Source organism: Cydia splendana, chromosome 19, assembly GCF_910591565.1.
Source record: "Cydia splendana chromosome 19, ilCydSple1.2, whole genome shotgun sequence".
NCBI lineage: Eukaryota > Metazoa > Arthropoda > Insecta > Lepidoptera > Tortricidae > Cydia > Cydia splendana.
In genome coordinates this window covers 2444594-2472022 of record NC_085978.1, presented here as the reverse complement: position 1 = coordinate 2472022, position 27429 = coordinate 2444594, and the positions used below count along the sequence as shown (strand labels likewise).

General features: G+C 40.1%; 1 protein-coding gene across 1 annotated transcript in view; it reads left to right on the top strand.

Annotated features, from left to right (window-relative positions):
- Nucleotides 1-27429, top strand: part of LOC134800354 (ataxin-2-like protein) — a 59757-nt gene that overhangs the window by 14316 nt on the left and 18012 nt on the right. Inside the window, exons 2-11 of the mRNA XM_063772854.1 lie at nucleotides 2129-2282; nucleotides 13907-14087; nucleotides 14946-15093; nucleotides 16894-16989; nucleotides 18938-19115; nucleotides 20661-20858; nucleotides 21689-21786; nucleotides 22940-23081; nucleotides 23909-23980; nucleotides 25815-25898. Of these exons, the coding sequence (XP_063628924.1) occupies nucleotides 2129-2282; nucleotides 13907-14087; nucleotides 14946-15093; nucleotides 16894-16989; nucleotides 18938-19115; nucleotides 20661-20858; nucleotides 21689-21786; nucleotides 22940-23081; nucleotides 23909-23980; nucleotides 25815-25898 (1351 nt within the window). The remainder of the gene's footprint in view (nucleotides 1-2128; nucleotides 2283-13906; nucleotides 14088-14945; nucleotides 15094-16893; nucleotides 16990-18937; nucleotides 19116-20660; nucleotides 20859-21688; nucleotides 21787-22939; nucleotides 23082-23908; nucleotides 23981-25814; nucleotides 25899-27429) is intronic.

Here is a 27429-nt window from a genome sequence, read left to right as displayed (position 1 = left end):
TAGCACCTTAAACACGAAAGAATAGAGTCTAAAGGGTCTTGTCAACTCGCTGAAAACCATTGTTTGAATTTTATATGAATATGTATATGTTTTGAGCCTATTAGGTCAAGGTATAAGCACAATGAGGCGTATATTGGACCCCATGTGTGCGTAAATAATTTTAAATGAATTCATGTTACAGATTGTTGGCTATGTGTGTGACTGCAGTGACGGCCTGACGGCTATGGGACACATAAGTTGATAGATGCCACATATGTAGTATGAAAATATCATCCGAGTTTTGACATTTTTGCGTTGATCGCTTTTAGTTCTCCCACAGACAACATATCATACAGGCAGCAGCAATAGTTGCTAAGCGGGCGAGGTGTTCAAAATAATCTAGACGCGACTTTATTGTTAAGAGAATAAGAGCGCGTCAAGGTAATTATGAACACCTCGCCCGCTTAGCAACTTCTGCTGCTGTACATAGTGAGATCAACCATTTTATCCAAGTTTATTCCAGCGGTTAAAATTATGTAATTAATAATAGGTATGAGTTGTAGTTTATACAAGGGGTCATCCATTAATTACATCACACGTTTAGGGGGAGGGAGGGGGTCAAGAAAATGTGACATGTTGTGACAAGGGGGAGGGGGGACTCACAAAATTTGTGACGTCACTTTAACTTATTTACTTAAATTATTTAATTCGCTGTACAATTAAATAACAAGTTTGGAACGATAATCGTTTTTATTCGTTTAATTTTCTATCCTAATCAATTTCGGGTTATAAAATTACTAATATTATTTTTCCAAAAATATTTTCATAAAATATTAATAATACTTACTTACTTAATTCGATTTGCCGATTACGTTGAAAAAATGTGACGTCACACCAGGGGGGAGGGGTTTGCCAAATGTGACCAAGTGTGACAAGGAGGGGGCGAGGGGTCAAAAAACCTAGAAATTCGTGTGACGTAATTAATGGATGACCCCCAACATATTTTATACACATGTGATGTACGGCAGTAGTTTACTGTTTTGCATTTATAATTAATATCAGACATCTTGAAGATATGTATAATTAATAATACATATCATAAAATCTATAATTTTTTTTTTGTTGGTAACATACCCAACTCAGGATTAATTTTTTTCCCGATTTTGTAGTATGTATTGTAAAGAGCAACGTTTTAGCAAAGACATATGTAACGTCGTATAAGACGAATAAAGTCTAAGGAAAAAACGTGCCTCGGAATTCAAGTATAAGTCATTCTCGAATAGATGCCGCACACACCTTTAGCCTATCCTCGGCTAGATGGCGTGCCGACACCGTTTCATATTTAACAATTTTAACACCTAGATATCAGTGAATGAACATGGATCAAAATGATATAAAAATAATAAAATCATTTATCAATATATATACATTTTTTGATAACTTTATACGTTTTCATTTTGAGTTTTAGTCGTGTGTCGATAGATGGCAGTAAATTTACAGTGACTACAAAATTTACAATGACAGGACCTCTATACTATCTATTCTTTTTGGTTTTAGTAAATGCCTATTATGCAAGCAGTTTAATTATACGCGCCAAAAACCTTGACGTGATATCCGCGATCATATTTATTTATATCAACAATTAGACAAACTATGGAATTTAAGTGCTAGGCCAAGAGTTTCCTAATTTGCTAAATAAATATTATTCATCTCTATTTAATACAGTATAGAACAGTGTCTTGAAGAACGTGAATACCATCTGTTTTGCATACCTATATCGCAACTAAATTCGATGATGCGGTCCGTTTAGGGAACATACCCATACTACGTGAGCAATTTTTTACCTACCTCCCTTCTATCGGTGACCGCCCGTAGTAAAGTCTGTGCGGAAAGAGAAGAGTCGTAGAATGTATTGGGTCCCATAAATTTCACGATTTCTCTTTCCGGACAGACTCTATATGCCAAGTAGTATTGCTACAAGATATAAACCCTTTACGCTTACGCCTTTAAGTTCGCCTTTGGCGTACAATTCCTAGGGATGGGAGATAGAAAAGTGACCAGTTACCTCTAGCTCCCTAATTCAATTCAACTCTTTGTACTTCTTGTATTCCCTACCAATACTGTTCTGATGATAGACTTGTTGTCGCAGGTCGCCGCGAGGTCGCGTGGTGGCCGAGGGCGTGTATAACAACGCCCACTTCATGCACGCAGCCACCTCCCACGTCGGCGACATCGTGCAGGTCCTCACACAGTCGGGCAGCCTCTGGGAGGGCGTGTTCAAGACTTTCAGTGCGCAGTTTGAGGTAAGAGCCAGCTCTTGCAGATGAAACACTTTCAATCACCCCTCGCATCATAATACAGGTCCTCGCACAGTCGGGCAGCCTCTGGGAGGGCGTGTTCAACAGTGTTCAAAAAAACGTGTGACTTTCAGCGCGCAGTTTGAGGTAAGAGCCGGCTCTTGCAGATGAAACACTTTCAATCACCCCTCGCATCATAATACAGGTCCTCACACAGTCGGGCAGCCTCTGGGAGGGCGTGTTCAAGACTTTCAGCGCGCAGTTTGAGGTAAGAGCCTGCTCTTGCAGATGAAACACTTTCAATCACCCCTCGCATCATAATACAGGTCCGCACACAGTTGGGAAGTCTCTGGATAGGCTTGCTTAAGACTTTCAGCGCGCAGTTTCACAGAGTTTAGCTAACATGTCCTGTAGATGTTTTCGGGAGTGATTCTGAACAGGAAACATTCTACATCAACATCCTTTATGCCTCTATCTAGGTTGCCTATGGAAGGGCGTGTTCAAAACTTTCAGCGCGCAGTTTGAAGTGGGAGCCCATTGCTGGACAGCATAAGGCCTCACAAATAGGAACAACCTATAAACCTTCAGCACGAGATACTAGACCTTCATATGACAATAAGCTGATGACTATATATAAAATATAAAATATGATATAAAAAGCGACCACTAGGGTTGGAGGGTATAATATAACAAATAGTTCATGCAAGGCAAAACCTATTACGGCTCATGGCTCGTAACTACCGGGTCCAATAGTGAACCTCCCGTCCCGTGATCGTAGGATCGTAGCGAAGTGCATTTCAGTCATGAAGTTACAAGTTCTTTGATGCATCGGCTATTATTGCCTTTCTTACGTGGTCCAATTATGTATTTGATGTAACTGAAAGATAGATTTTAAAACACCAAACAGTGTGGCACGATTTTATTATTCACATTTTTGTGGCTTACGATATGGAAATAAAATTGAAGAGTGTATACATTCACTTCAAACAGAAAAAAAGCCGCAGGAACACAGGCAGACGCAAGTAAATTTTTTAACGTTTTCAATGTTAAAATTAAACGGCTGAAGAGTAATTATTGCATTTAACTGTGACGTTTTCAACCAAAAGGTCGGTTCGGTTGTCGATTGTCGATAAGGTCGATTTCAAATTTAAGCTATTATGGAAATAGCGCCTTGTTGAAAACCGACAATAAGTACCGTTTTCGTTGAAAAGGCACAAATTCTGGTCAAAAAACCCCCGGACAGACGCATAAAACCCCTACCAGGGTCAAAACCAAAGGTCACAAACTGCCCGTTGCAGCTACGCGCGCTAAATATAGAAACACACGGATACTATGGCGCATGGCAAATGCAGGACGTTGCGAATGCCCTGGACGACCTAGCCTAGCCTAGACATCGATCGCGGTGCAGTTTGTAAACAAATGGCGTACCTATATCCTAGATCATAATGTCTATTGTGTTGCAACTGTTTTTTCTTGGTATTTAGTGTTTACACGTGTGGCGAACTTGAAATAATCGTTACATAGTTTGGTGGGTGAAAAGAGATGTTTTGTTATGTCCATGTAGGATAAGAGGAAAAAAAATATTTTTGTTCAAATTTCTAATCATCATTTTAGGCAAGCGCTTTATCCCCATTCACTTGGGGTCGGCGCCGCATGTCATTTTCTTCCATACCTCTCTCTCGCCCGTCATCTCATCATTCACTTGCGTTCGTTTCATAATTTTCATATCATCTCTCACACAGTCCATCCACCTTTTCCTCGGTTTTCCTCTCCCGTTAATTCCCTCCACCCACATTCATATTCGTAATACCTTTCTCGTCACATGACTTTCATCCTTCCGCATCACATGCCCGTACCACGCTAGGCGATTCGCTCTTACTTTTTCTACTACTTACTTGTTCAAATTTCTAATTAAAAAAAGTAATTGAGGTTTTTTTAAAGCAGTCGATGAACGAGATGACAATTAGGGTAAAGCTAGTAGCAATGGACGTAGGTTCTTTCCGGTTCTATCGAGTATCGATCATACCGTGAAGAATATAAAAATACACACTATTATTTTGGTGCGTGCCAAATCGACGTCTGGAAGTAGGTATTTAGCTGCTTACGTATTGTCTTTTTTGTAATGTACTGTAAAAGGCACGTTTCGGGTTGTCAGTCGGGTCGGGAGTCAATGATCGAGATTAGAGATACATTCACTCGAAAAACGTTGCCCTCTCATGGTAATGTCCTACTAATCTTACAGATGTTGCTAAAATGTATGCTAATGTTACTTTAATGTATGAAAAAAAGTTGCCAAATGGCAGGTTTAAAGCTTTAGTTTCTGTTTACGTAGTATATTAGTCAGCATCAAAAGTAAGGTACAGATGTAGTGCATAATTATTTTCCATTGTTTATTCACGGAAACGTACGAACGTGTCTTGCTATTTCAGTCAGTCTCGGTACTAAAAGTAATAGCATGACAAATACGGACGTTTCCGAGAAAATACGATACAAAACAAAAAAAAAAAAACCGGGCAAGTGCGAGTCGGACTCGCGCACGAAGGGTTCCGTACCATAATGCAAAAAAAAAAAAAAAACGGTCACCCATCCAAATACTGACCACTCCCGACGTTGCTTAACTTTGGTCAAAAATCACGTTTGTTGTATGGGAGCCCCATTTAAATCTTTATTTTATTCTGTTTTTAGTATTTGTTGTTATAGCGGCAACAGAAATACATCATCTGTGAAAATTTCAACTGTCTAGCTATCACGGTTCGTGAGATACAGCCTGGTGACAGACGGACGGACGGACGGACAGCGAAGTCTTAGTAATAGGGTCCCGTTTTACCCTTTGGGTACGGAACCCTAAAAACAATTATGCACTACGTAAGTATAGTATGAAACCGAACCTAGATTCTGCCACCCTGGTATACTCTTATTACTCTTCCAAGCAGAGACATAATATATTAATCCCAGTTCGCATTCAAAAGTAACTGCCACAGAATAATTGTTATACATATCGAGACATATCTCCTTTTGTTAAGTTTATGGATAATGTAAAGTATCTATACTTTTGACGCGTAGTTTGATTCGTCACTTTTGATGCTGAATATATGTATACAAAAGTTGCCAAATTTAGCACCCCAAGTTACGGTGTTGGCTACACTACACTGTTGTAGTGTAGGTGCACTTGGCCGCCGAAACGCGCGTTTCGGGTTATCTGTCGGGCCGCGAATTTAGGTCGAATCAATGATCGCACACAGCGTAACGTATTCCTTGCTCCATTCTACTTTAATGCAGCATGTTTGAAAGTTGCTAAATTGTTTGCTAATGGCGCTCTAACGTATGGAGGAATAGTTGCTAAATGGCAATATTTGGTAGATAAAAGTAGCTACGTGGCATGTTTTATAGGAAAAAGGCTATTGATAAAAAAAAAGTTGCCAATTGGCAAGTATTAGTAGGGAATATGTCCCCAAGTGGCACATTTTGGTGCGAAAGGGCTACAAAAATTGCCAAATGTGTCTGTCGCGTCGCGAATGTAGGTCGAATCAATGATCGCACAGCGTACCGTCTTCCGCGCTCCATTCTACTTGATGCAGAATGCGGATGTTTCCGATTTCGTGCAACATTGCTACAATTGTTTATGTTTGGGACGAAACTCGCAGCGGTATACACCTGTATCTCCCATGAGTGGTACATTAGTTAGTACATACCACTACACAGTACATTAGTAAAACTTTATATAAGTTACATGGTAGTTTATGTCTCTACAATAATAGTACATTATTGTCGAGGTTCGGAAGTAGCTACTTGCAGGCTGAGGATTCGTTTTAAACGGACGACCTTGGGAGTCCGTTTAATTGAATCCGAAGCCAGCAAGTAGCCTTCCAGCCGAGTCATATATAGTGCTTTTCTCAAAAATGGTGCAAGAAATATAAATATCATAGAAATATTTTACAAAAGCAACGTTCTTACGTATATATTTTCACAGAAAAAAGTAGAAACAATTGAAAAAATTAGCTTTGCCGCCTTTTTATTTTTTTAATAAAAAAATAGAAGTGTATTTTTCTGCCGAAAATACGCCAACCTATTTGAGACAGCTAAATAGTCGCGGTACTAATCATCTGTTTGGCTGTTTAATGGGCCTGTGCCTTCATTTGATATGGCCATTTCAACTTTTAAAAAGTTTGGAACTCGACAAATAATGGAATTTGTATGCAACATTGCAGTCCCAAAATCGAGACTGCAATGTTTTTAACTTTTTAATTTTTGACTGACCATAAACTACGCGCTTCGCGACGTATTTTTTAAACGGCAAAGTCGACTTTGCCGTCCATTTTTGAGAAAAATTTACTTAACTGTTGTAGGTAGGACCATGAAATTTAATACATACATTTAAGTATTCAAGTATTGCCGAACTTTATTAACCCTTAACGGGTATATACCTATAGTTCGTTTTTTTTAGCATTAGAAATAAGGTAAACAGTCTTGATGTGTCTTTATATTGAAAAACACATGTTAAAAATAAGTTATGGCAAATATGTAACAATTATGAATCTAATACTATCATTTATATTCTTCTGCTTTCATAAGTCATAGTTACTGATTTTTAAAAAGCGTTTTACAATTAAAAGACATGCCAAGATCGCTTACCTTCTTTGAAGTTCTTTCTAATGCTAAAAAAAACGAACTATAGTGTCAGAAATTAAAATTCACGATTGGACCTTATAACTTAAACTTAAATATTTAATTACACAAACGGGTCTACCGCGATATAATTTCATTGTTTTTACCTTTAATTCCGACGTTTCAGCTGAGTTGCACCAGCTGTGGTCACGGAAAGACTGACGTCCCAACAAATGTCAACGGAGATATTAATAAAACACCACTAAACTACCCGAAATTAGTTTATAAAAATGTTCGGGGTAGACAAAGAAATTGCAGCTACCCGTTAAAGTTTAATGTTTATTGTCCACGGCACGACACGCAACACTCACAGTATCCGTACACTGGTCCGAAGATATATCCGCTGGTTTCAACATTTGAATCACTGGTCCCCAAGTAGACGATAATTTGTACCCGTCCTCACGATTGAAATTTTTAGGGTGTTTTTTAATTTCAATCGTCGTCGTTTTTAAATTTGTCTACCCCGAACATTTTTATAAACTAATTTCGGGTAGTTTAGTGGTGTTTTATTAATATCTCCGTTGACATTTGTTGGGACGTCAGTCTTTCCGTGACCACAGCTGGTGCAACTCAGCTGAAACGTCGGAATTAAAGGTAAAAACAATGAAATTATATCGCGGTAGACCCGTTTGTGTAATTAAATATGTGTACAAAACGCGAGAGTTTAAAGTGTTAAACTTAAACTTAAATTCATAATCATTGTGCGAAATATATTATCCTATCCCCAAAGTGAAAACTGTAAAAATGAAGTAGGTACAGTCACCAGCAATAATATGTTACTCTTCGAAGGCCGCAAAAATATGTAACACGCTCTTATGGCTCTACAAATAAGATCGTGTCAGATATTTTTGCGGCCTTCATTGTGTAACATATTATTGCAGGTGACTGTAGTATATGGTGATATTAGGTCAGTTCAATAAGACTTAGTTCCAAACCAAATGCAAGGCAACAAAAGCTCCTGGGTTTCAGGAGGATAAAATGACTACAAAACATTTAACACTAAAGTCTGTTCGGAAAGATAAGAGTCGTGGAATGATTGGGCCCCATACATTCCACGACTCTTTCCGCACAGACTCTACAGCGTATTGGAACTCAACACAATTTCCAAAATATATAAGTAAGTAAGTAAATACACTTTATTGCACCACAAAGAAAAAATACAAAAACAGATTTACAGTGTAAATAAAGGTAGCAACAGGCGGTCTTATCGCTGTAAGCGATCTCTTCCAGACAACCTTGGGGTAGCAGGATATAAAGAATAGAAAACTTTTAAAACTTTTAAAACTTATATACCAATCCAAAAAGGAACCAACTACTAATTACCAGCTAAAATGATCCCATTAAAAATGATACGACTTCCGCCCGCGTACCTCTTTATATCATTTTAAATGTTTAACATTATCTACATCCATACTTGTACATAGTGAAATGAGTCTTATGTACAAATGTATAGGGTACATATTTAGATGAAATGTAACGGGAAGTGAGTTGACTATATCGACAGATAGCATAGCTTAAATATTTTAAGCTAGAGCGTTTACAAATGTTGAAAAGATCGACTATGGTCACGTTTGCTTCTGGGCAAAGGCTGAAATGTATTTGAGATCCCTGTATTTCCTGTAAGTAATGTGTTAGTAGAAATACTTTTATTCTATAAAAAGAAAATCTAAGTTATTTATTAAATTTCAGCCTAACTTTTCAACAAGGAAAAAGTAAAATGCTGAATCTGATTGTTTAATTGAGTCGCTTAACTTCAAATTCGGGTAAATCCATCTGTCAGATTATGCGATTTTAGTATTAAGAAAAGGCAATAGGGTAGATATTTGCTGAGAGGGTCGAATGGATTTACCCGAGTTTGAAGTTAAGCGACACAATTATACATGTTAATGTCTTTGTCTTGCTATCAGTGTCATTTCCTATAAAGTAATTGTATGTTGTTGTTGTGTGTATGAAACTATGTCTAAAACTATGTTCCCTTGGGCTCGGGTTATATTTTCGTCCCTTTTGCGGTGGAAACGGCGGGCTGCTGGGGTGCTGACGCGAAACAATTTGTGCGTGACATAGGCCGTCGATTCAGGCAAAAGGGAGAGGATCCCCGCTCCGAATCGTTTCTGGTGCAGAGGCTGTCCATAGCCATCCAGCGGGGTAATGCCGTGAGTGTTATGGGCACATTTGCACCGGAAGCGATAAAGAACGGGTTTGACGGATAGTTACTTTCGTAATTATTTAAGATGTTCCTATGTATTGTTTCAAAAAATAAATAAGTTATTGTGATAAAAAAAAAACTATGTTATTTGTTAATAAGAAGTGTTTATGACTCTCTTGCGTTGTATCTTGAGCTGCCCGTGTCACAAAGCATGGAATTATAAATCATTAGATTCTCTGTAAACTACTAAATTGTTACGGTACTTTTTATACCTAGTCAGAATTTCCTACGTACCTATATCAAAATGTACCTACTTTAAGGCTTGTCCTGTATGATATGTATTAGGCGTGTCATTAATTACCTAACTAGGTAAATCTCGATCAATAATTTGATACTAACGACTACAAAAAGAGAATAAATTTGTACATAAATGGCCCGCCTGTGTGTATCTGAGGCAACAGGAAATCTTAAATGTGTACAGCCGCCGTCAGATATATCGGAGCGGCCAATGCGCTCACAAATATCTGAACACGCCTCTGTTGTCAGGGCGTTAGAGTGCGTGTTCAGATATTGTGAACACCTTGGCCGCTCCGATATATCTGATGGGCTGATGGCGGCTGTACGCAACGATAGCTAGTGAAAGTGCCATATGGAGCAAGGACGTTGTCGAAGAGAATATAAATAACTTGAGATAATTTCTTCATATCTATACTCGGCGATAGCAGTTAGCGTCTGTGAATCTGTTAGCTAGCCGTAACTAAATTTAGCTTAATTAATTATTAATAACGATGACACAACACAATTAAACGGTTATGATAAAATTACTTAAACTTTCACGATTTATACACATTATTAAATTGTACAACGCGACTTAATCGCGTATTTAAGTTTTAAGATTTACCTCCGACGTTTCGAGGACGGCGTTGTCCCCGTGGTCTCGGAGAAGACTGGCTAAAGTTGACATCAACATCTTCTACAACAACAATTGTACAATTTAATAATGATAAAATTAGTTTTTTCTCAATAATTTCATTTTTGATACAAGCTAATTATCGCTGACTGTGCTTTTCTTTCGACAGGCAATTAATACTCAAACAATATTAGGTTGCGTTGTTTTATCAGAGTTCCTATACCCACCCCCTCAGTCCATCATCAGATCTGCTCTATAGTGCCATAATGCCCATAATATAACATTATCTGTCACGCAACTTACATTGTGATGTTTTTGTTTAATCGAATAAGCGCCACTTACACCATTCCACTAACCCGGTGTTAACCGGTTAAATCTGGAGTTACCATGGTTACCAGTACAATTTGACACTGGGTTAGCGGTTAAACCGCATAACTCCGGGTTAGTAGGATGGTGCAAGTGCGCCTAATGGGATGTGGGACTAATTTAGCTTGCATACATCCAAGTTTGAATTTGGAATTTATTGCGTCAGAATACGGTAAACAAATGAACAAAAATTGTAATAGGTACCTACATTGCCTAAAATACATACATTTATCGAGTGCCTTGGCTGTATTATTCTGCGGTAACAGGAAATCTGCTGCAGTGGGCGGTCTGTGCGATACGCTGTGGTAGTGAAAGTGCCACATTGCTGGACAAGGACGTATTATATAACTGGTGTTTCCCGCTGATGCACTTCTATTGCATTCAATGTAGTGCAACGGACTTGAGAGTTGCATAAACGTCTGAGGGACCGTCTTGCGATTAAGTTTTTGTGTAAATTAAATACTGTTTGTATGCTTATGCTTTTTTTTTTGACATTTAGATTTTATTCTAGAAATTCTAGACTAGTATTTTTTTATACAATCTTTTTAATGTTTGACGATCCTTTTGTGAAATTCTTAGTGTTAAATTTGATATGTATAATAATCCAATTTTATTATGGAATAATATTAACATCAATAAATTGCTCTGATAATTAGATTAAGATTAATTACGATTCATAAGAGCTTGTTGCTAGGCCTACATGAATAAAGTATATTTTTGATTGATTGATTGATAATTATAGGCCAATCAAATTAGATACAAAAAAAATTGAGGCGTTGCTAAGCGTTTTCAGGAATTAATTCCCAGCAAGCTAGAAATCATTTAAATACCTTCATTAAGTCCTAAATGCGTATAATCTGAGTTTGCTCCATCCCAAGAGGTGTGGATACATTTTGGGAGCCGTGGGAGATACATTTTACCTTGGACTGACAAAACCACTCGAAGTAGAAGGAACCCACCATCAAAATCAATGTCACTACCAGCAAGGTGGCTGCAATTTTTCCGTCGAACGTACCGTTTTTGAACCACAAGCAAAAAACTGAAAAAGAGCAAAATTTTTTCCACAACTCCTGGAACGGAGCAAACTCGGATTACACTAATTTAGAACCAAATGAAGGTATTAAGATGATTTCCAGCTTGCTGGGAATTAATTCCTGGAAAATATCTAATTTGATTGGCCTATTAAAACTACATAGAAATGTTTAAAAAGTATAATTCGGACAATTCGTATTCCTTATTGCAAAGATATAAGAATCACTATTGGTCAATTAATAATATTGCTGTTAGTAGTAGATTGTATAAAGTCAGAGTCGCGGGCGCATCTACTTCAAAATCACAGAAAATGTAACAATGTCATGCCCGATAAAAAATACCATTAGAATGCACATATATTTTCATTAATTCGCTTCCGTCTGAAGTACCTACGAATGTTACCTAATAGCAAAGACATATGTAACTCCGTATAAGATGAATAAAGTCTAAGGAACAAAACGTGCCTCGGAATTCAAGAAAAAGTCATTCTCGGATAGATGGCGCACACACCTTTAGCCTATGCTTGGCTAGATGGCGTTGACGACACCGTTTCATATTTAACAATTTTAACACATAGGCATCAGTGAAAGAACATGGGTCGAATTGATATAAAAATAATAAAATCATTTATCCATATATTTAATTTTTTTTGATAGTTGTATACATTTTCATTTTGAGTTTTAATCGTGTGTCGATAGATGGCAGTAAATTTACTGTGACTACAAATTTTATTATAACAGGACCCCTCTTTACTATCTATTCTCTTTGCTAATAGCAGGCGTGGCTCACTCCGCGATTTCGTCGCTTTGTTACAGGTAGCTAAAAGTACATCCGTTCCACACCGATTTTGTTGACTAGCCATAAGCCGCGCGTGGCGCTGTCGCCACCTAGCGGCCATATCTGTCCTGATCGTAACAGACGCGTTTTGTTAGAGAGTGAGTCTTCTGTACCTAGTACTATTATTTATTCTGTGCCTTTACTGAAAGTGTTCAGTCGAATATCTCGTTAAAAGGTCGGGGTTCACGCTGTATACTGATACAGCGTGGTGTCGGTAACTTGACACACTAGGGAATTTCAATAAGTATGAGTTTTACCAAATATCGTTCAATGAATCATAGATAGATTTACCGATATGGCGTAGGAAAGTAGAAAAATGTTTTCACCTATCAATAGAGTGATTCTTGAGGAAGGTTTAGGTCTATAATATAATTGGTTAAGGTTTTGTGTAACCCGTGCGAAGCCGGGTCGGGTCGCTAGTCCTGCATAAAAACAAAGATTAACTCTATAGTCTGTATCTTTAGGTATTTAAATAAATGTTAACGAACTATTTGTACATTTTCGGGTACTTATAACATTTATTATTGAACCAACCAAATACAAAATCGCTCGGATCAGTCACTGAACGACCTGACTTTAACCTTGACATTATTTGATCATGTAATGTTTTCATCAACCCTCAACTGGCTTAAGTAGCCATTTGAGGGTAGATTTTGTTTACTTTATTTTATTTTATTTATTTATATGAATGAGCCTAGAGTGTCGCACTGCTGGGCAAAGGCCTCCCTCCTCCCTTTCCACGTATCCCGGTCTTGACCCGTCTCCCAACTAGGGTTGCCAGACATACTATAATATATAGTATTTTACTATATTTGGCCTCCGTATACTTTATGAAATACGAAACACATAAAGTATGCTAAAATTTAATACTTAATTTTAAACTGAAACTGGAACAAGCAAAAAATATGTATGAAATAAAGAAATACTTATTTTTTTCTGTGTATACTTTATTTTTTGATCCCTTAAATCGCCAAATACTATATATGTCCAAAAAAAATCTGGCAACCCTACTCCCAACAGTTCCTGTCAAAGGCGTCGAGGTCATCTCGCCAACGCCGTCGAGGTTTGCCGCGACCTCGGGTTCGGTTTTGTGGGGCCCAATTAGTCGTTGATTTAGCCCACAGATCATCTGGCATACGGCGACTGTTTAAGGCCTAGTATGTATAAGTTACTCTATGGTTTACTAAACAAATTAGTTGTGCACTCTGGCGGCAGAACATTGCAGTAATACTCCCTATTAACAGTATGAAGTCCCAAAGCGGCTAGCGGCTGTAAACATTTCGGCGTCCCACAATAATGATCGGAAACAATAACAGAGGTAAAACAATGCGCGTGCGTCTCACTGCGCTTGTTTACTTTTACCGCTAATAACAAATTATGGCGTGATCAACAGTGATTGCTCTAAGTCGCTCAAAGTAATACTTTATTTCTTTTCCCTGTCCTTATCCCACGTTATGTGAAGTCGGTACAACATGTTTTTCTCTTTTCGATTCTCCTCTGACTTTCGTCGCCTCAGCACCCACTCCTTTCTTTCATATCCTCTTTCACACAATCCATCCATCGTTTTTAGTTATTGATTGTAATAGAGAGGAAAAGTGTAATTTTTGGCATTTGTGTTTGTTAGAGACAAAATTTAACAAAGGTTTGCTATATGCTATATATATTTTATTGCAGGTTGTATTAGAAGTGGCTCACCGCGTCGATCAAGAGGGCGTGGTAGCGGTCGACTCAGTGGTCGAGAAGCTGATCTTCAAGCCCCAGGATGTGGTGTCCATTCGGGCCAAGGACTCGGACCTGGAGTACGCCACCACAGACGTGTTCCAGACTGATGGGGCCATCTCTAGCAAGTTTAATGGTGAGTCTTGAGCTGATCAACCCTCAGGGCGTGGTAGCCGTCTACTCATTGGTCGAGAAGTTGATCTTCAAGCCCCAGGATGTGGTGTCCATCCGGGCCAAGGACTCGGACCTGGAGTACGCCACCACAGTCGTGTTCCAGACTGATGGGGCCATCCCTAGCAAGTTTAATGGTGAGTCTTGAGCTGATCAACCCTTAGGGCGTGGTAGCGGTCGACTCAGTGGTCGAGAAGCTGATCTTCAAGCCCCAGGATGTGGTGTCCATCCGGGCCAATGACTCGGACCTGGAGTACGCCACCACAGACGTGTTCCAGGCTGATATGGCCATCTCTAGCAAGTTTAATGGTGAGTCTTAAGGTCGAGCTGATCCAAGATTGAAGACTCAAAATATGCTTTGTTCAAGTTGGCCTAGCTAGTAACAAGCTCGATAGCAGGTAGCCAATGTAGATATTGTTGTGAAGGTCCCTGAAGGAAGCATGTGTCCAGCAGTGGACGTCTTTCGGCTGATATGATGATGGCTATAATTTTTTTATTACTTCTTAAACCATTTGACATTTCCTTTCTAGTCGATTCGATTTCGAACCGTAATTCTTATTGTAGAGATGCGTTTTTGTTTTAACACATTCATTGCCACTAAGTGCTACGGGTTACGCTCGTAGCGCGTAGCCACGTCTTTTGCCGTATGGAGCGCGTAGTCGCTACGAACAGTGTACCCGACAGTCGGGTTCTTGGCGCTGAATGTGTTAAGTATGATGGCCAGTATGTTGCCGCTATAGGCTTAGACTTAAAACCGTTAAACTTCCAACCTAACAACCATCCCCTCAGACGGCTTTAACCCGATACTCAGTAATTCTCTCAGGCAACGGGCGCTCCGAGGAGCGGCAGCTGGAGCCCTGGGACTGCGACGGCGACGCCGGGGACTCGCCCTCCGTCAACGGCACGGCGAGGCTGGGCGAGCTCGAGCTCGACCACCGGGCCAACGGCTGGGACGCCAATGACATGTTTAGGTCAGTGCCACCAGTGGGGAGACACTCCTAACTTCGGGCAAACTCGGCTCCGTTCGGCTCAGCATTGCTCCGAGCAATTAGGGTTGGCACCACGTGACGTCCTTTTGCGTGCACGTTCACACATAAGATAATGACTTGAATTTTGACAGCCCTAAATAGCCGAAAGGGATAGTGCCATACATTAGAAAGGGATAGCATGATTCGTCCCTGAATCGCTGTCAAACTTGAGTTTATTTATTCTGTGGTGCCAGTAATAGGTAACCTACAAAAATCTCAGAGTAATTGAAGGGATGTTTACAAAAACAACATAACTGACTACACTGGTTGACACCTGAAACGATTAACAATGTTCTTAAAAAAGTGTCAACCGCTCTAAGCAGTTATGTTGTTTTTGTAAACATCCCTTCAATTGTCCGATTCACTTTATTTTACAAGCTGTTATTTACTTGCTGCCGTTGTCTGTCTGTTATTAAATCTTGCAAGCTAAATTTGACCCACTTCCCGGTTTCCAGTGAAGCTGAAAATGTGCATACAGGGTAATTCGCCAGGAACTGGCTACCGGTCAATAATTGGCCACCCTAAACTAAAAATGAATTCTATTCACCTATAAACAGAATTCATTTTAGTATAAGGTTTCAATAACTGGCCAGCCTTCAATAACTACTATAACTATAGTTGAATTATCGAGAAGATGGAATTGCATTTGTAGTGGTTGTATGCTGATAGTACAAGAAAATAGAAAATTCAAATATAGAATGCCTGTAAACAAACAATACTACTACATATGCAATTCCACGCTCTCGATGATTCAACTATACCCACCTTATACTAAAATGAATACTGTTTATATGTGAATAGAATTCATTTTTAGTTTAGGAGTTAGGGCAGGGAATTACCCATATGTAAGTTGGGTGATAATGTAAAAATACTATCGAGCTGATCTGATGATGGAGACAGGAGGTGGCCATAGGTACTCTGTGATAAAACAACGCAACCTAATTGTGTTTGGGGTTTTTAGAATTGTCTCGATAAGTATTAGTTGGCAGTGGGAAGAAAAGTACAGTCATCGATAAAAGCTGGTATCAAAAATGAAATTTTTGGCAAAAAGCTTTTTTACATTGGCTTCAAGCTTATTTGCTCAGAGGACAACGAGGTGCACCCAAGCTATTGGGCCGTCCATCGAAGCTGGAGTCCGACCATTATATTTATTTACTAATATAACTCACGGTTTAGGGGTCCAGGCACATGCTCTGGTCGAGGTTCGCGTTAACAGACTGTCTTTTCACAACTACCTCACTTTGTACACAAATGTCAACACCTACCCTCATTGTCTATACATAACATTTAGTAAACAAAGAGTACAGTAATTAATGCTGACAGTGTTCTACTAAACTAAATTTAAAGCTAAGAACCCACGTAGCGGCGTGGCACCGCTGCGCCGCGCGGTACGGCGGTGGCGCGGTGCGATAGCTTGTATCTCGGTGTAGGCAATCCGCCTGTGCAGTGCACACACGACGCCGCGCCTCCGCCGTACCGCGCGGTGCAGCGGCGCCGTGTGTCCGGTCGAGGCAAATCACCTACACCGCGATACAAAACTGCACGACGCGCCTCGCGCGCAACTTCAGCGGTGCCTCGCCGCTACGTCGGTTCTTCGCCTTAGTAGTTTGATTGTGAAGTCAAGTTTCAGAGCCCCACGGACTGATTCTCGACACAAAAGGCAACGAAGTTGATGTTGAGTCCTTCGCTTTCGCCTTTTATTTCGCTAATTATGACTAATCTTCCTTTATGTTTTCTGTTTAGAAAAAACGAGGAGGTGTACGGGGTACATAGTACGTACGACCACTCGCTGGCCGGCTACACGCTGCCGCTACAGAGAAAAGACACACAAGACTACAGGTAAGTTATGTTTTAACACATTCAGTGCCGAAAACCCGAGATCGGGTATTTTATGATTTCGTTCCCAGGCCGGACGACCCGATAGTCGGGATCGTGGTACTACTGCTTTATATGACGAAATTGTTGTGGCCTAGCGCGGACGTCTTGTTTGGCTGGGTGGCAATGAATGTGTTAAACCATCTTGCTAAACTAAATTTAACCTAACCCTAACTAGCTTAATTTCGTAATCTATTTTTGTGGAGGTGAAAAAAAATTAAAAAAATATTGATATAGCTTTCCCCTTGACTAGCTTTTAAAGCCTCCTTTGGAGCCCCTGGGTGCATAGCCAACGTGCAATCGTTAACACTCCGTAGCTAACGAAACGCAACTGTCACTGTCGCACTAGCGGGGAAGAGTGATAGAGAGAGTGATGACTACGATACGCTGCGGAGTGTTAACTATTCTCACGTTGGCTACGCGCCCTGATGCCCCGTTGATCGTGAATTACTGGTTTAATTCAAAGATGTGCGATGCTTAAGGGTGGTATTCCATCTGTCCAATGTGTATTGCCTCTCACATTTTGCTACAATGAGAGAGTAAGACGCAATGACATCGGACAAAGAAATTGGACAGGTGAAATACCACCCTAAGATGCAACTTAGGGTGGTATTTCACCTGTGCAATTTCTATAGTCCAAGTTCAACACACAGTAAAACCTTATTCATCAAAATTTCCTCATTAGTTTTGATACTATTATTAACTGGATGCTGTTTAGCAAAAATGTGTCAACCCACATTAATTTATTAAATAAAATGTCTACTTTCAAGCGAATGAATGAATTCTGATTATAGGTGAATAGAATTCATTTGGTGGCCAATACTATAACATAACAGTGGCCAGTTACTGGTGAATTACCCTACGCACGCTCCTTAGATCCGTCCCGCCCTCAATGCGCGACGCTTGAGTCATAAGTGTGCTATATCACAGTACCTCCAATCTGAGACCCACATGTGTGCTGTCTATACATTCACACTGGTCTCGGGATGGGGAACATTGACATTTTGAACACCAACCGAAATTATTAATTAATTTATTCCAACCTAAAGATCGGATGACTTGAGATTTCAACTTGCAAATTACTCGTACATTTTTGTGTATTTAAACATACATATAAAATTCATCAACATGTTTTTTTTTTAGTTAATTATTTTTGACATGGCCCATGAATTAGTAGCAATAAGTTAGTCGACCTCAATAGGGGGTATTACTGCAATGTTCTGCCGCCAGAGTTCAGCACTAGCGCCTATAGTAAACCATAGAGTAACTTATATACTGTGCCTTAGACTGTTTTTCACAGACAATAAAATATGACATTGATGCATCAAGGCGGTTTATTTACAAAGGGCGCACCGGGAAACGCGAAAATCGATATTTAGTTATCTGCCTCTTTATCGCTCGAATATGCAAGAGTGATGGAGAGATTAGATAACGAAATTTAGATTTTCTTGTTTTGCGGTAGACCCTCAGATTGTGATGGATTGTGGTAGTGGCGCCCCCTGCGCAGAGTTTCGCGTAATATTCCCTATTGACGGTCAACCTATTTTATTTCTGGGCTATTTTGTACTTTGTCAAAGTAGCAATCGATACGAGCCCCGCTGGGAATCTCATATCATTATCACTGTGACAAGGTAACAAGAAGTCAAATTGGTTGACTAAGCGCCACTTGCACCATCCCACTAACCCAGGGTTAGCCGGTTTAATTTAACCAAGTGTCAAATTGTACTGGTAACCATGGTAACTCCAGGTTTAACCGGTTAACCACGGGTTAGTGAATGGTGCAAGTGGCCCTAAGTGTTTTTTAAGATTTTAACTTGTAAAAAGGCAATTTTTTTCATAATTTTACATCAGTAGCCCTTAATGACGCATCGTCGTTATTTTATCATTATTAACAACTAATCTCATTTTACAGAGACGCAGAAGCCAAAGCGGAAGAGATAGCCGCTGAAATAGAAAGCGCAGCTACATACAAAGCTCGTATAGAATTAGAAAACGGAGACGAAGAGGAGAGATACGCGGCCGTAGTGCGGCCAGCGGCCGCGGACGGCGGCAAATACGTTATACCTAATAAGAGGAAGGGAGTTCAGCAGGTATGTGGCGCTATAGTCGACAGAGGCGGAGTATATGGCATAGTGTAGTACGTCGAAGTGTAGCTAGCGGCCGCGGACGACGGCGGCCAATACGTTATACCTAATAAGAGGAAGGGAGTTCAGCAGGTACGTGGCACTTTAGTTGACAGAGGTGGAGTACATGGCATAGTGTAGTACGTCGTAGTACGCCGTAGTATGGTTAGCGGCCGCGGACGGCGGTAAATACGTCATATCTAATAAGAGGAAGGGAGTTTAACAGGTATGTGGCGCTATAGTCGACAGAGGTGGAGTATATGGCATAGTGTAGGAGGTCGAAGTACGGCCGTGGACGGCGGGAAATACGTCATACCTAATAAGAGGAAGAGCGTTCAGTAGGTATGTGGCATTATAATCGACAGGGGCGGAGTATATGGCATAGTGTAGTACGTCGTAGTACGGTCAGCGGCCGCGGAAGGCGGGAAATACGTTATATTTAACAAGAGGAAGGGAGTTCGGTAGGAATTTTGTTGTTTCTATTAGTATTTTATTTATTTATGTAAAGTTTTATTAATCATATCGCCATTGCAGTGTTATATGAAGTGTCTACTGAATGTATAATTTTTTCACATCACCTAATCGGAAAATGGATTTTTCTTCCCTGCTAGGAGGGATCAAAGTGGCACTTTTCTGTTCAACGACTTTTCATTGCCAGCATAAAATATTAATATAATTAACTATGAACATCGTATGTACAGTCTGGCAAAAAAGAGTAGAATTTAAAAAGTGGCAACACTGTAGTGTCAACACTAAGATTTTTTTATTTTCCTCATAGTTGATGTGAAAAGCAGTATGTGTCACACGGTATCAAAATTATTTCGTCTCGGGCGTTAACACTCGAATCCCTCATTACGCTCAGGATTCAATGTACGCCCTTGACGGAAATATATCATTTTGATCCCTTGTAACACAATAGTACATTATTGTCGAGGCTCGGAAGTAGCTACTTGCAGGCTGAGGATTCGTTTTAAACGGACGACCTTGGGAGTCCGTTTAATTGAATCCGAAGCCAGCAAGTAGCCTTCCAGCCGAGTCATATATAGTGCTTTTCTCAAAAATGGTGCAAGAAATATAAATATCATAGAAATATTTTACAAAAGCAACTTTCTTACGTATATATTTTCACAGAAAAAAGTAGAAACAATTGAAAAAATTAGCTTTGCCGCCTTTTTATTTTTTTAATAAAAAAAATAGAAGTGTATTTTTCTGCCGAAAATACGCCAACCTATTTGAGACAGCTAAATAGTCGCGGTACTAATCATCTGTTTGGCTGTTTAATGGGCCTGTGCCTTCATTTGATATGGCCATTTCAACTTTTGAAAAGTTTGGAACTCGACAAATAATGGAATTTGTATGCAACATTGCAGTCCCAAAATCGAGACTGCAATGTTTTTAACTTTTTAATTTTTGACTGACCATAAACTACGCGCTTCGCAACCTATTTTTTAAACGGCAAAGTCGACTTTGCCGTCCATTTTTGAGAAAACTACTATAGTTACCATCTTTCAGGCGGGCAAGCTAACAGGCAAGCCGTCGGCGGCGACCAACAACGGCGGCGGGGCGGCCGTGAAGCCGGGCGGGGGTGGAGGCGCGGGCGGGGGCGGGGGGTACCCCGCGGCGCCGGCGCCGCAGCCCAAGGACAAGGACGCCGCGCGCCCGCCCCGGCACCACCTCACCCCCGAGGAGCGCCGCCCCGCGGACGACCCGGTAATATTACATACGGGATTCACACGCTGCCCCGATGTCATGTCTAGACACCCCCTGCTTACAACGATAGAGCGGTGGAGAAGGCGGGCAGGGCCGGATACCACGCAGCGCTCGCGGACTAGAAGCGACGACCTATCGACAACTCGACAATATAAACTAGACTTTCGATTTTGACGTTGCGGATCCAAACGCCGCTGTGGTGAGCGGGGAGTTTTATACCTGCGTAGCGTAGCCTCGTTCACCGCATAGGCCACATCAATATCATAACTTGACTAGGGGCCATACGTTAACTGATGAGAACAGTACAGGAGCGATTTGTTTACGATAACAGAGGACGGTGAAGACATGTGACGGTCGCGTCCGATGTTAAACACTAAAGATAATCATAGGAGACTAAAGACAGTACGAGAGTGAGCATCAAATCTAAGCCTGCAGATCATAGACGACCTCAACTAGTAGACGGAGCACATAAGTCAATCGAGGTCACCACACATATATTCTCCCGTACAAATTTAGTATGGCAGAGCGAACGCTTTCAGTTGCACCCACAGTTAAGACCACTACTTGAGAATTTTAAAAATATTTATATTTATTAAACTTTAGAGGTGTTCTTGGGTTATTATATTATAAAACAGCGTAGAATACAACTCTATTATGCTGCTGGATTCGTAGCATATGACAAGTAAAATTTTACATATGTGTGGTGACCTCGTGCTCTTTGTAAAATATTGCGGTATCTGTGTAATCTGTGCTACAGATACAAGCCAGCTACCATATTTATAAATTGACTTATTTCACTCTAAAATATGGATGTCGCTTTCTTTTTTTAGCCTGCAGCCGTGGTAGGGCCAACGACGGGCGGCAAGAGCTACGCCGCGCAAGCCGGCGGCTACCACGCGCCGCCGCCCTTTCCGCCACACCAACACCAGTGAGTATAGGCTGGATGACAAGTTTTCATTTATGATATCAATCAATCAGGTTTGTTTTTAGGATCTAATGACTATATGGGACCCATTGCATTAAAGCAATACAAAAGAAATAATAGTCAAAGACCGACTGTCGTACTTCACTCGCGAAACGCCCCTAACAAAACAATAAGTGAACGTGACGTCAAGGTCACTGAGTGTCCATTTTGAAGTATGAACAAAACAAGAAAATTGCGTTTTTGTCGGTGAAATATTGCGTTTATGTATACAGTTGCAATACAATCTTTTTTTGGATAAAATGTGAGGAATCGAATGGTATCCTTACTTATTTCGTTTTTGGAAGTTAAAAAAAAACTTAAATTTTGAAACGTTCAGGTGCTGTATTTTTGTATTATTTCCATATTTATTTTTTAATATCCACAATCTATATGCGACGTACACGGTCAAAAGTGCATGGATAGATGTCGACCGTAATGCCTTAATATTACGGTTGAAACATCTCGATGCACTTTTGGACGCCAGTGTACATGGTGGCGAAAATATTGGTGATAACTACGTTCAGCGTTGGAAAAACAATACTTTCATGGGATTGCATCTTCTGATTATTTGAAAATTGTCAGGCTTTACGGAAGCGTCGGCCACCATAACATACTTTTACCCGTACGGGACATTTGGTTATGTAATTTGGAGACTTGTCTAGACCTTTGCATTTTTTTAAGACATGTAATTTGGCACGCAGATAGATTATAATCTGGGGAACAATATCTCGGAGTTAAACAGTAAGGGTGGGTTGGGATCGGTTGATTGGCAGTTTAACGATGTTACCGTAAATCCCAACCGGAAGCTAGTATGGTATGATTCTAATTAGCCTATGTGTGTGTCCCACTGCCGGCCAAAGGCCTCCTCTCTCCCTTTCCAGTCCTCCCTGTGCTGAGCAAGATCCCGCCAATCCCGCTGGAATGCATCCAGGTCGTCCCGCCATCGTCTTCTCGGTCTGCCTCTGCCACGACTACCCTGGGGATGCCAGCTAGTGGCTATTTTGGCCCATCTGTCATCATGCATCCGGCAGACATGTCCAGCCCAGTCCCACTTTAGCCTGGCGGTCTTCACCCCATGGTATGATTGAGTAAGATTAATGTATTTATTTATTTGCAGGGCCGTACCTGGTGGCGGCGGCTCAGGCGCAGCGCCGGCCGCCAAGCTCAACGGCGAGCCGCGCGCGCCGCACCAGCCGCACGTCGCGCATGCGCCGCACGCTCCACACCCAAGAGCGACCTTCCCACCGCACCACCACCACGTGAGTACTCTACTCTACCCATAGTCTGAACTAGAGATGCGCAAAACGCTTCACTGAGTTGAAAAGATTGATATCATATCTTTCGCTCCCGGTGATAGGTATCACTCATTTCGTTCATTTCGCTCAGTGGATCTGTAAGCTATATTGGTCACGAGTGAGTAGAGAGAGATAGATGTCAATCAATCAGATGACATAAATGCGACCAAGATGGCGTGATACGATCCCGCCATGTTTTCCCGACACCCTCCGAATTTTTCCGAATTCCTATTCGCATCGTCTCACTCGCTCGTCACGCTCAGCCGGCTCATTCGAGTCATGAGTGGGAAAGACCGAGCAAGGAACACTGAGATAGATGAGTTACTGAGCGAAATGAGCAAGTTGAATCTGCACTGAGTTGAAGAGTGAGTGAGTTCAGTTAAATGATACAGTTCATTTAAATCCCTCACTCGTGAACGACACATGTCTAGCCTGAACTCAATGTCGCGTCACCCGCCGCATCAGCCGCACGCCGCGCATGCGACGCATGCCCTACAGTCCCTACACCCGAGACCCATCCACCGCACCACCATCACACTATACCACATTTTTTTAGCTTTAGAAAAAAGGTAAACAACCTTGACGAGTTTGTTTACAATCGTATTACTCGTATACTAAAAGAAGTAATCGAAAATGAAAACTTGAACTATTTTCGGCATTCGTAGTCTTAGATCGTAACTTTTGAATCACACGTAAGTTTTTTCCTAAAATAAAATAACTATATGTAATAAATATATTACTATATGTAAAATATAGATTAGGTTTAAAATCATATCATTTATTATTCGCAGAACCCCGTACCACCGGCCGAGGGGCCACGGCCACGCCACGTGCCCGAACCACGACGGCAGGACGAGGTGCAGGTAAGAACTGTTGACAAAAAAAACGGCCAAGTGCGAGTCGGACTCGCCCACCGAGGGTTCAGTACTTTTTAGTATTAGTTGTTATAGCGGCAACAGGAATACATCATCTGTGAAAATTTTAACTGTCTAGCTATCACGGTTCATGATATACAACCTGGTGACAGACCGACGGACGGACAGCGGAGTCTTAGTAATAGGGTCCCGTTTTACCCTTTGGGTACGGAACCCTAAAAACTTACCGCATCGTAGCATCGCGTAATACCAATTTATTTGTCGAAATAGTAGCGTCTTTTTTTTTTATTTGGGACAAATAACAGTAACACACAAAGTTTAGGCACAGAAATAGAGTACAAAAATTAATAAAGTGTGAGACAACATCGTCCACATATTACTAGATTACCTATTGATAAATCTACAATATAATTATAGTGCTAACAATTATCACCGATAAAATAAGGTTTTATCCTTATTAATCTAAAACGCCGCATAGTTTTATGTTTTTTATTATATAGTGTAGTAAATGAAGCAAGTTGTTGTATGGAGACCCATGCATTAATTTCTCAGTCGATGAAATTTTGCTTGGGTATTGTATATTATGAGCCGAAACTAACATATAAATATCCAAAAAAAAAACACTCCTAAGTGAGGTATTTATACGTAAAAATACAAATCTGTTTATATATTGAACTGAGTAATTCCTCCGTCCAAAATTATTTTACCAAAAAAGTTATGTAATACTAGAAAAAAATCTAAAACTTTTGTCAAACATGAGAATTTTTTTTATGATAATTCCTTTTTTTGTCGCTCATTTTCATCGGAAAATTGCTCTGTCATTTTTTTCTTCTTATATGATCTTAGAATATAATTTGGAGTAGTGGGTAAGAAAAAAAAATGCATACCCAAGTTTATGTATTTTAGAACTATTAAAAACTGAGAGTGGAAAATTTCTCAGCCTGATTTCTTTTTAAATATGTACTAAGTAGTCACGTATACACTTAAATCCAAAATATCCAAAAGAAATATCATCCCTTGTACACCCCGCTCCCTACACACTGCTCCCGATATGTTTAGTTTTTAATACGCTCGTTATTTTTTGGATGTTTTTATAGTTGAATAGAAAGACAACTGCGAACTTAATTCAGTAAATAAAATGGATAGACAAATTTTCAACAGCGAGTAAAAAGGCAATTTCTGAAAATATTACAGTTACATGGTAATTTTTTTAGATTTTCATTTTGTAGGTATAAAACTGTAATAAAATGGCATTCCAGTGAAAAAATTTGACGAAGCATTTTTCCGGTCCAAGACACGCCAAAAAATTATATTTTATTAATATTGGTATTTCTGCTGGGATATTTTTTTGATATTTCATATATTGTTGCAATACGTTACATGAATATGTCCGGTGAAGAAAGTTTGAACGGTGCATTTTTCCATAAAAAGATATTAACGATTTAAGACTTTCGGTATTTACTTTAATTCTATTATTATTATTCTTTGGAAATTGATACAATACTTTTTATTTATTGATACTTTATCATACTGTAAAGTTTTTTCTGGCTGAGGAATTACTGCGGGGTCCACTACCTTTATTTACTACACTATATACGTATGATATCGCAATGATTAAGGGCCAGTTGCACCAACCACATTTGACAGACTGATCATCGTCAGCCGGCGCGCCCCGGCGCTTTACTATAAAGCTTTCCATACATAAAAATTTAGCGAACTGTATAACGATACGAACAGTTTGGTGCAACCGACCCTAAGTCACACTTTTTGACAACTACGGTTAATATCGTACTAACCGTTTGAATACTGTGTGTTGTTTCAGGAGTTGCGCAAGTTCGGCGCGGAGTTCAAACTGGTGACGTCACCCGCGCCGCCCGCCGCGCTGCCGCCGCCCGTGCCGCAACCGGTAACGACAATATTTTATAACCGGATTCTTTTGTTTTTTAAAAAAACTGTATCCCCGAGTTTGATAGCAAAGCTGTATGCTACAATACTCTGTATCTTTAGGTATTTAACACATTCGACACCGCGTACCCGACTCTCGGGCACTCGTAAACTTTACTCAGATGCCGGCATACCCGCTAGTCGGGCAAGAGCTATAAACCTACACGCGACGCCGAAGTGCCCGACAGGCGGGCAAGCATTGCATCTTCACTACCTCAGGGCTGCCACTGCCACTAACAGAAAAAATTGTAAGTCTTCTGATTATTATGTGGTCGAAAAGTTGGTACTTACAGTTGATTATTATATTTTATTACTTCACTTTGTATTTTTATTTACTTTACCTAATGCGATTACAAAATAAAAATTCTTATTAGTTGGTTACGTGAAATTGCATACACGGGTATGTATCAATAGGAGTAAATCGTACAACCTAATTTGTGTTTACGAATATTTAGTAAGTATAGGTATATGTACATCTATTTCATGAGTACTCATAGGATGATTTTTGTGAAACAAAATTCGGAGAAAAATAAACCAAGAAATTCAACTAAGTACCTAACAACATTCTAACTTCTAAGCGGCAGTTCTCAGAAAAAGACAATAGGTCAGTCATCATAAAACAGCACTGCACTGCAACTGCGTGGAAGCAAAACGTAACAAGTAGCTTTGAATAGTTACGATAATTAGTACGTTCGTACACATACAATAAAGTCGCAACTTCTTTGACAAAAGAATGTAGTTACTGTGATCATACACTTAACCCTGGAGATGTTGTTTACCATCCCTTATCTATTTGAAGTTTGCGACCCGGGTTTTTTTTCAACCCGGTCTCGGTGTAAAATTGCAATCGGAGCCATTCCGTAATGGTTTGTGATGTGCTTCGGACGTTGTTGTGTTGTGTTAATTTTCATTTTGACGACTCGGCTTGTTTTTTGGACAACTGTGATTTCTGCTTTCTTACTGGACTTTGTGGTTTAGCCTGTTGATGATTTGGCTTTGTGTGATTTTATTCATTTCCTACTGCCCCACTGAATGCATTGTGATAATTGATAAAACGGGGAGCCTAAACAGATGAGAGAGATTAATTTTATCCACGTACTTATACGAAAGTTACTTGGCACAGCCCTGAGCGTCCGCCGCTTGCCCGACTAGCGGGTTCGCGGCGTGCGGCATTGAGTTGCACGTCGTTGCCCGACTAGCGAGTACTGTCGGTTTCTGGGGTATTGTTTGAAATTTTGCCTGGTTGCGAAAGTGTTAAATAAAAGTAAACAAATAATTTGTACATTTTCGGGTAGTCATAACATTTATTGGTTAACCAACCAAATACAAAATCGCCTGGATCTGTTACTGAACGACCTGACTTTAACATACATTATTTGATAGTGTAATGTTTTCATCTACCCTCAACTGGTTTAAGGAGTCATTTGAGGGTAGATTTTGTTTACTTTTATTTAAATACCTAAAGATACATACTATAGATACTTAATATTTTT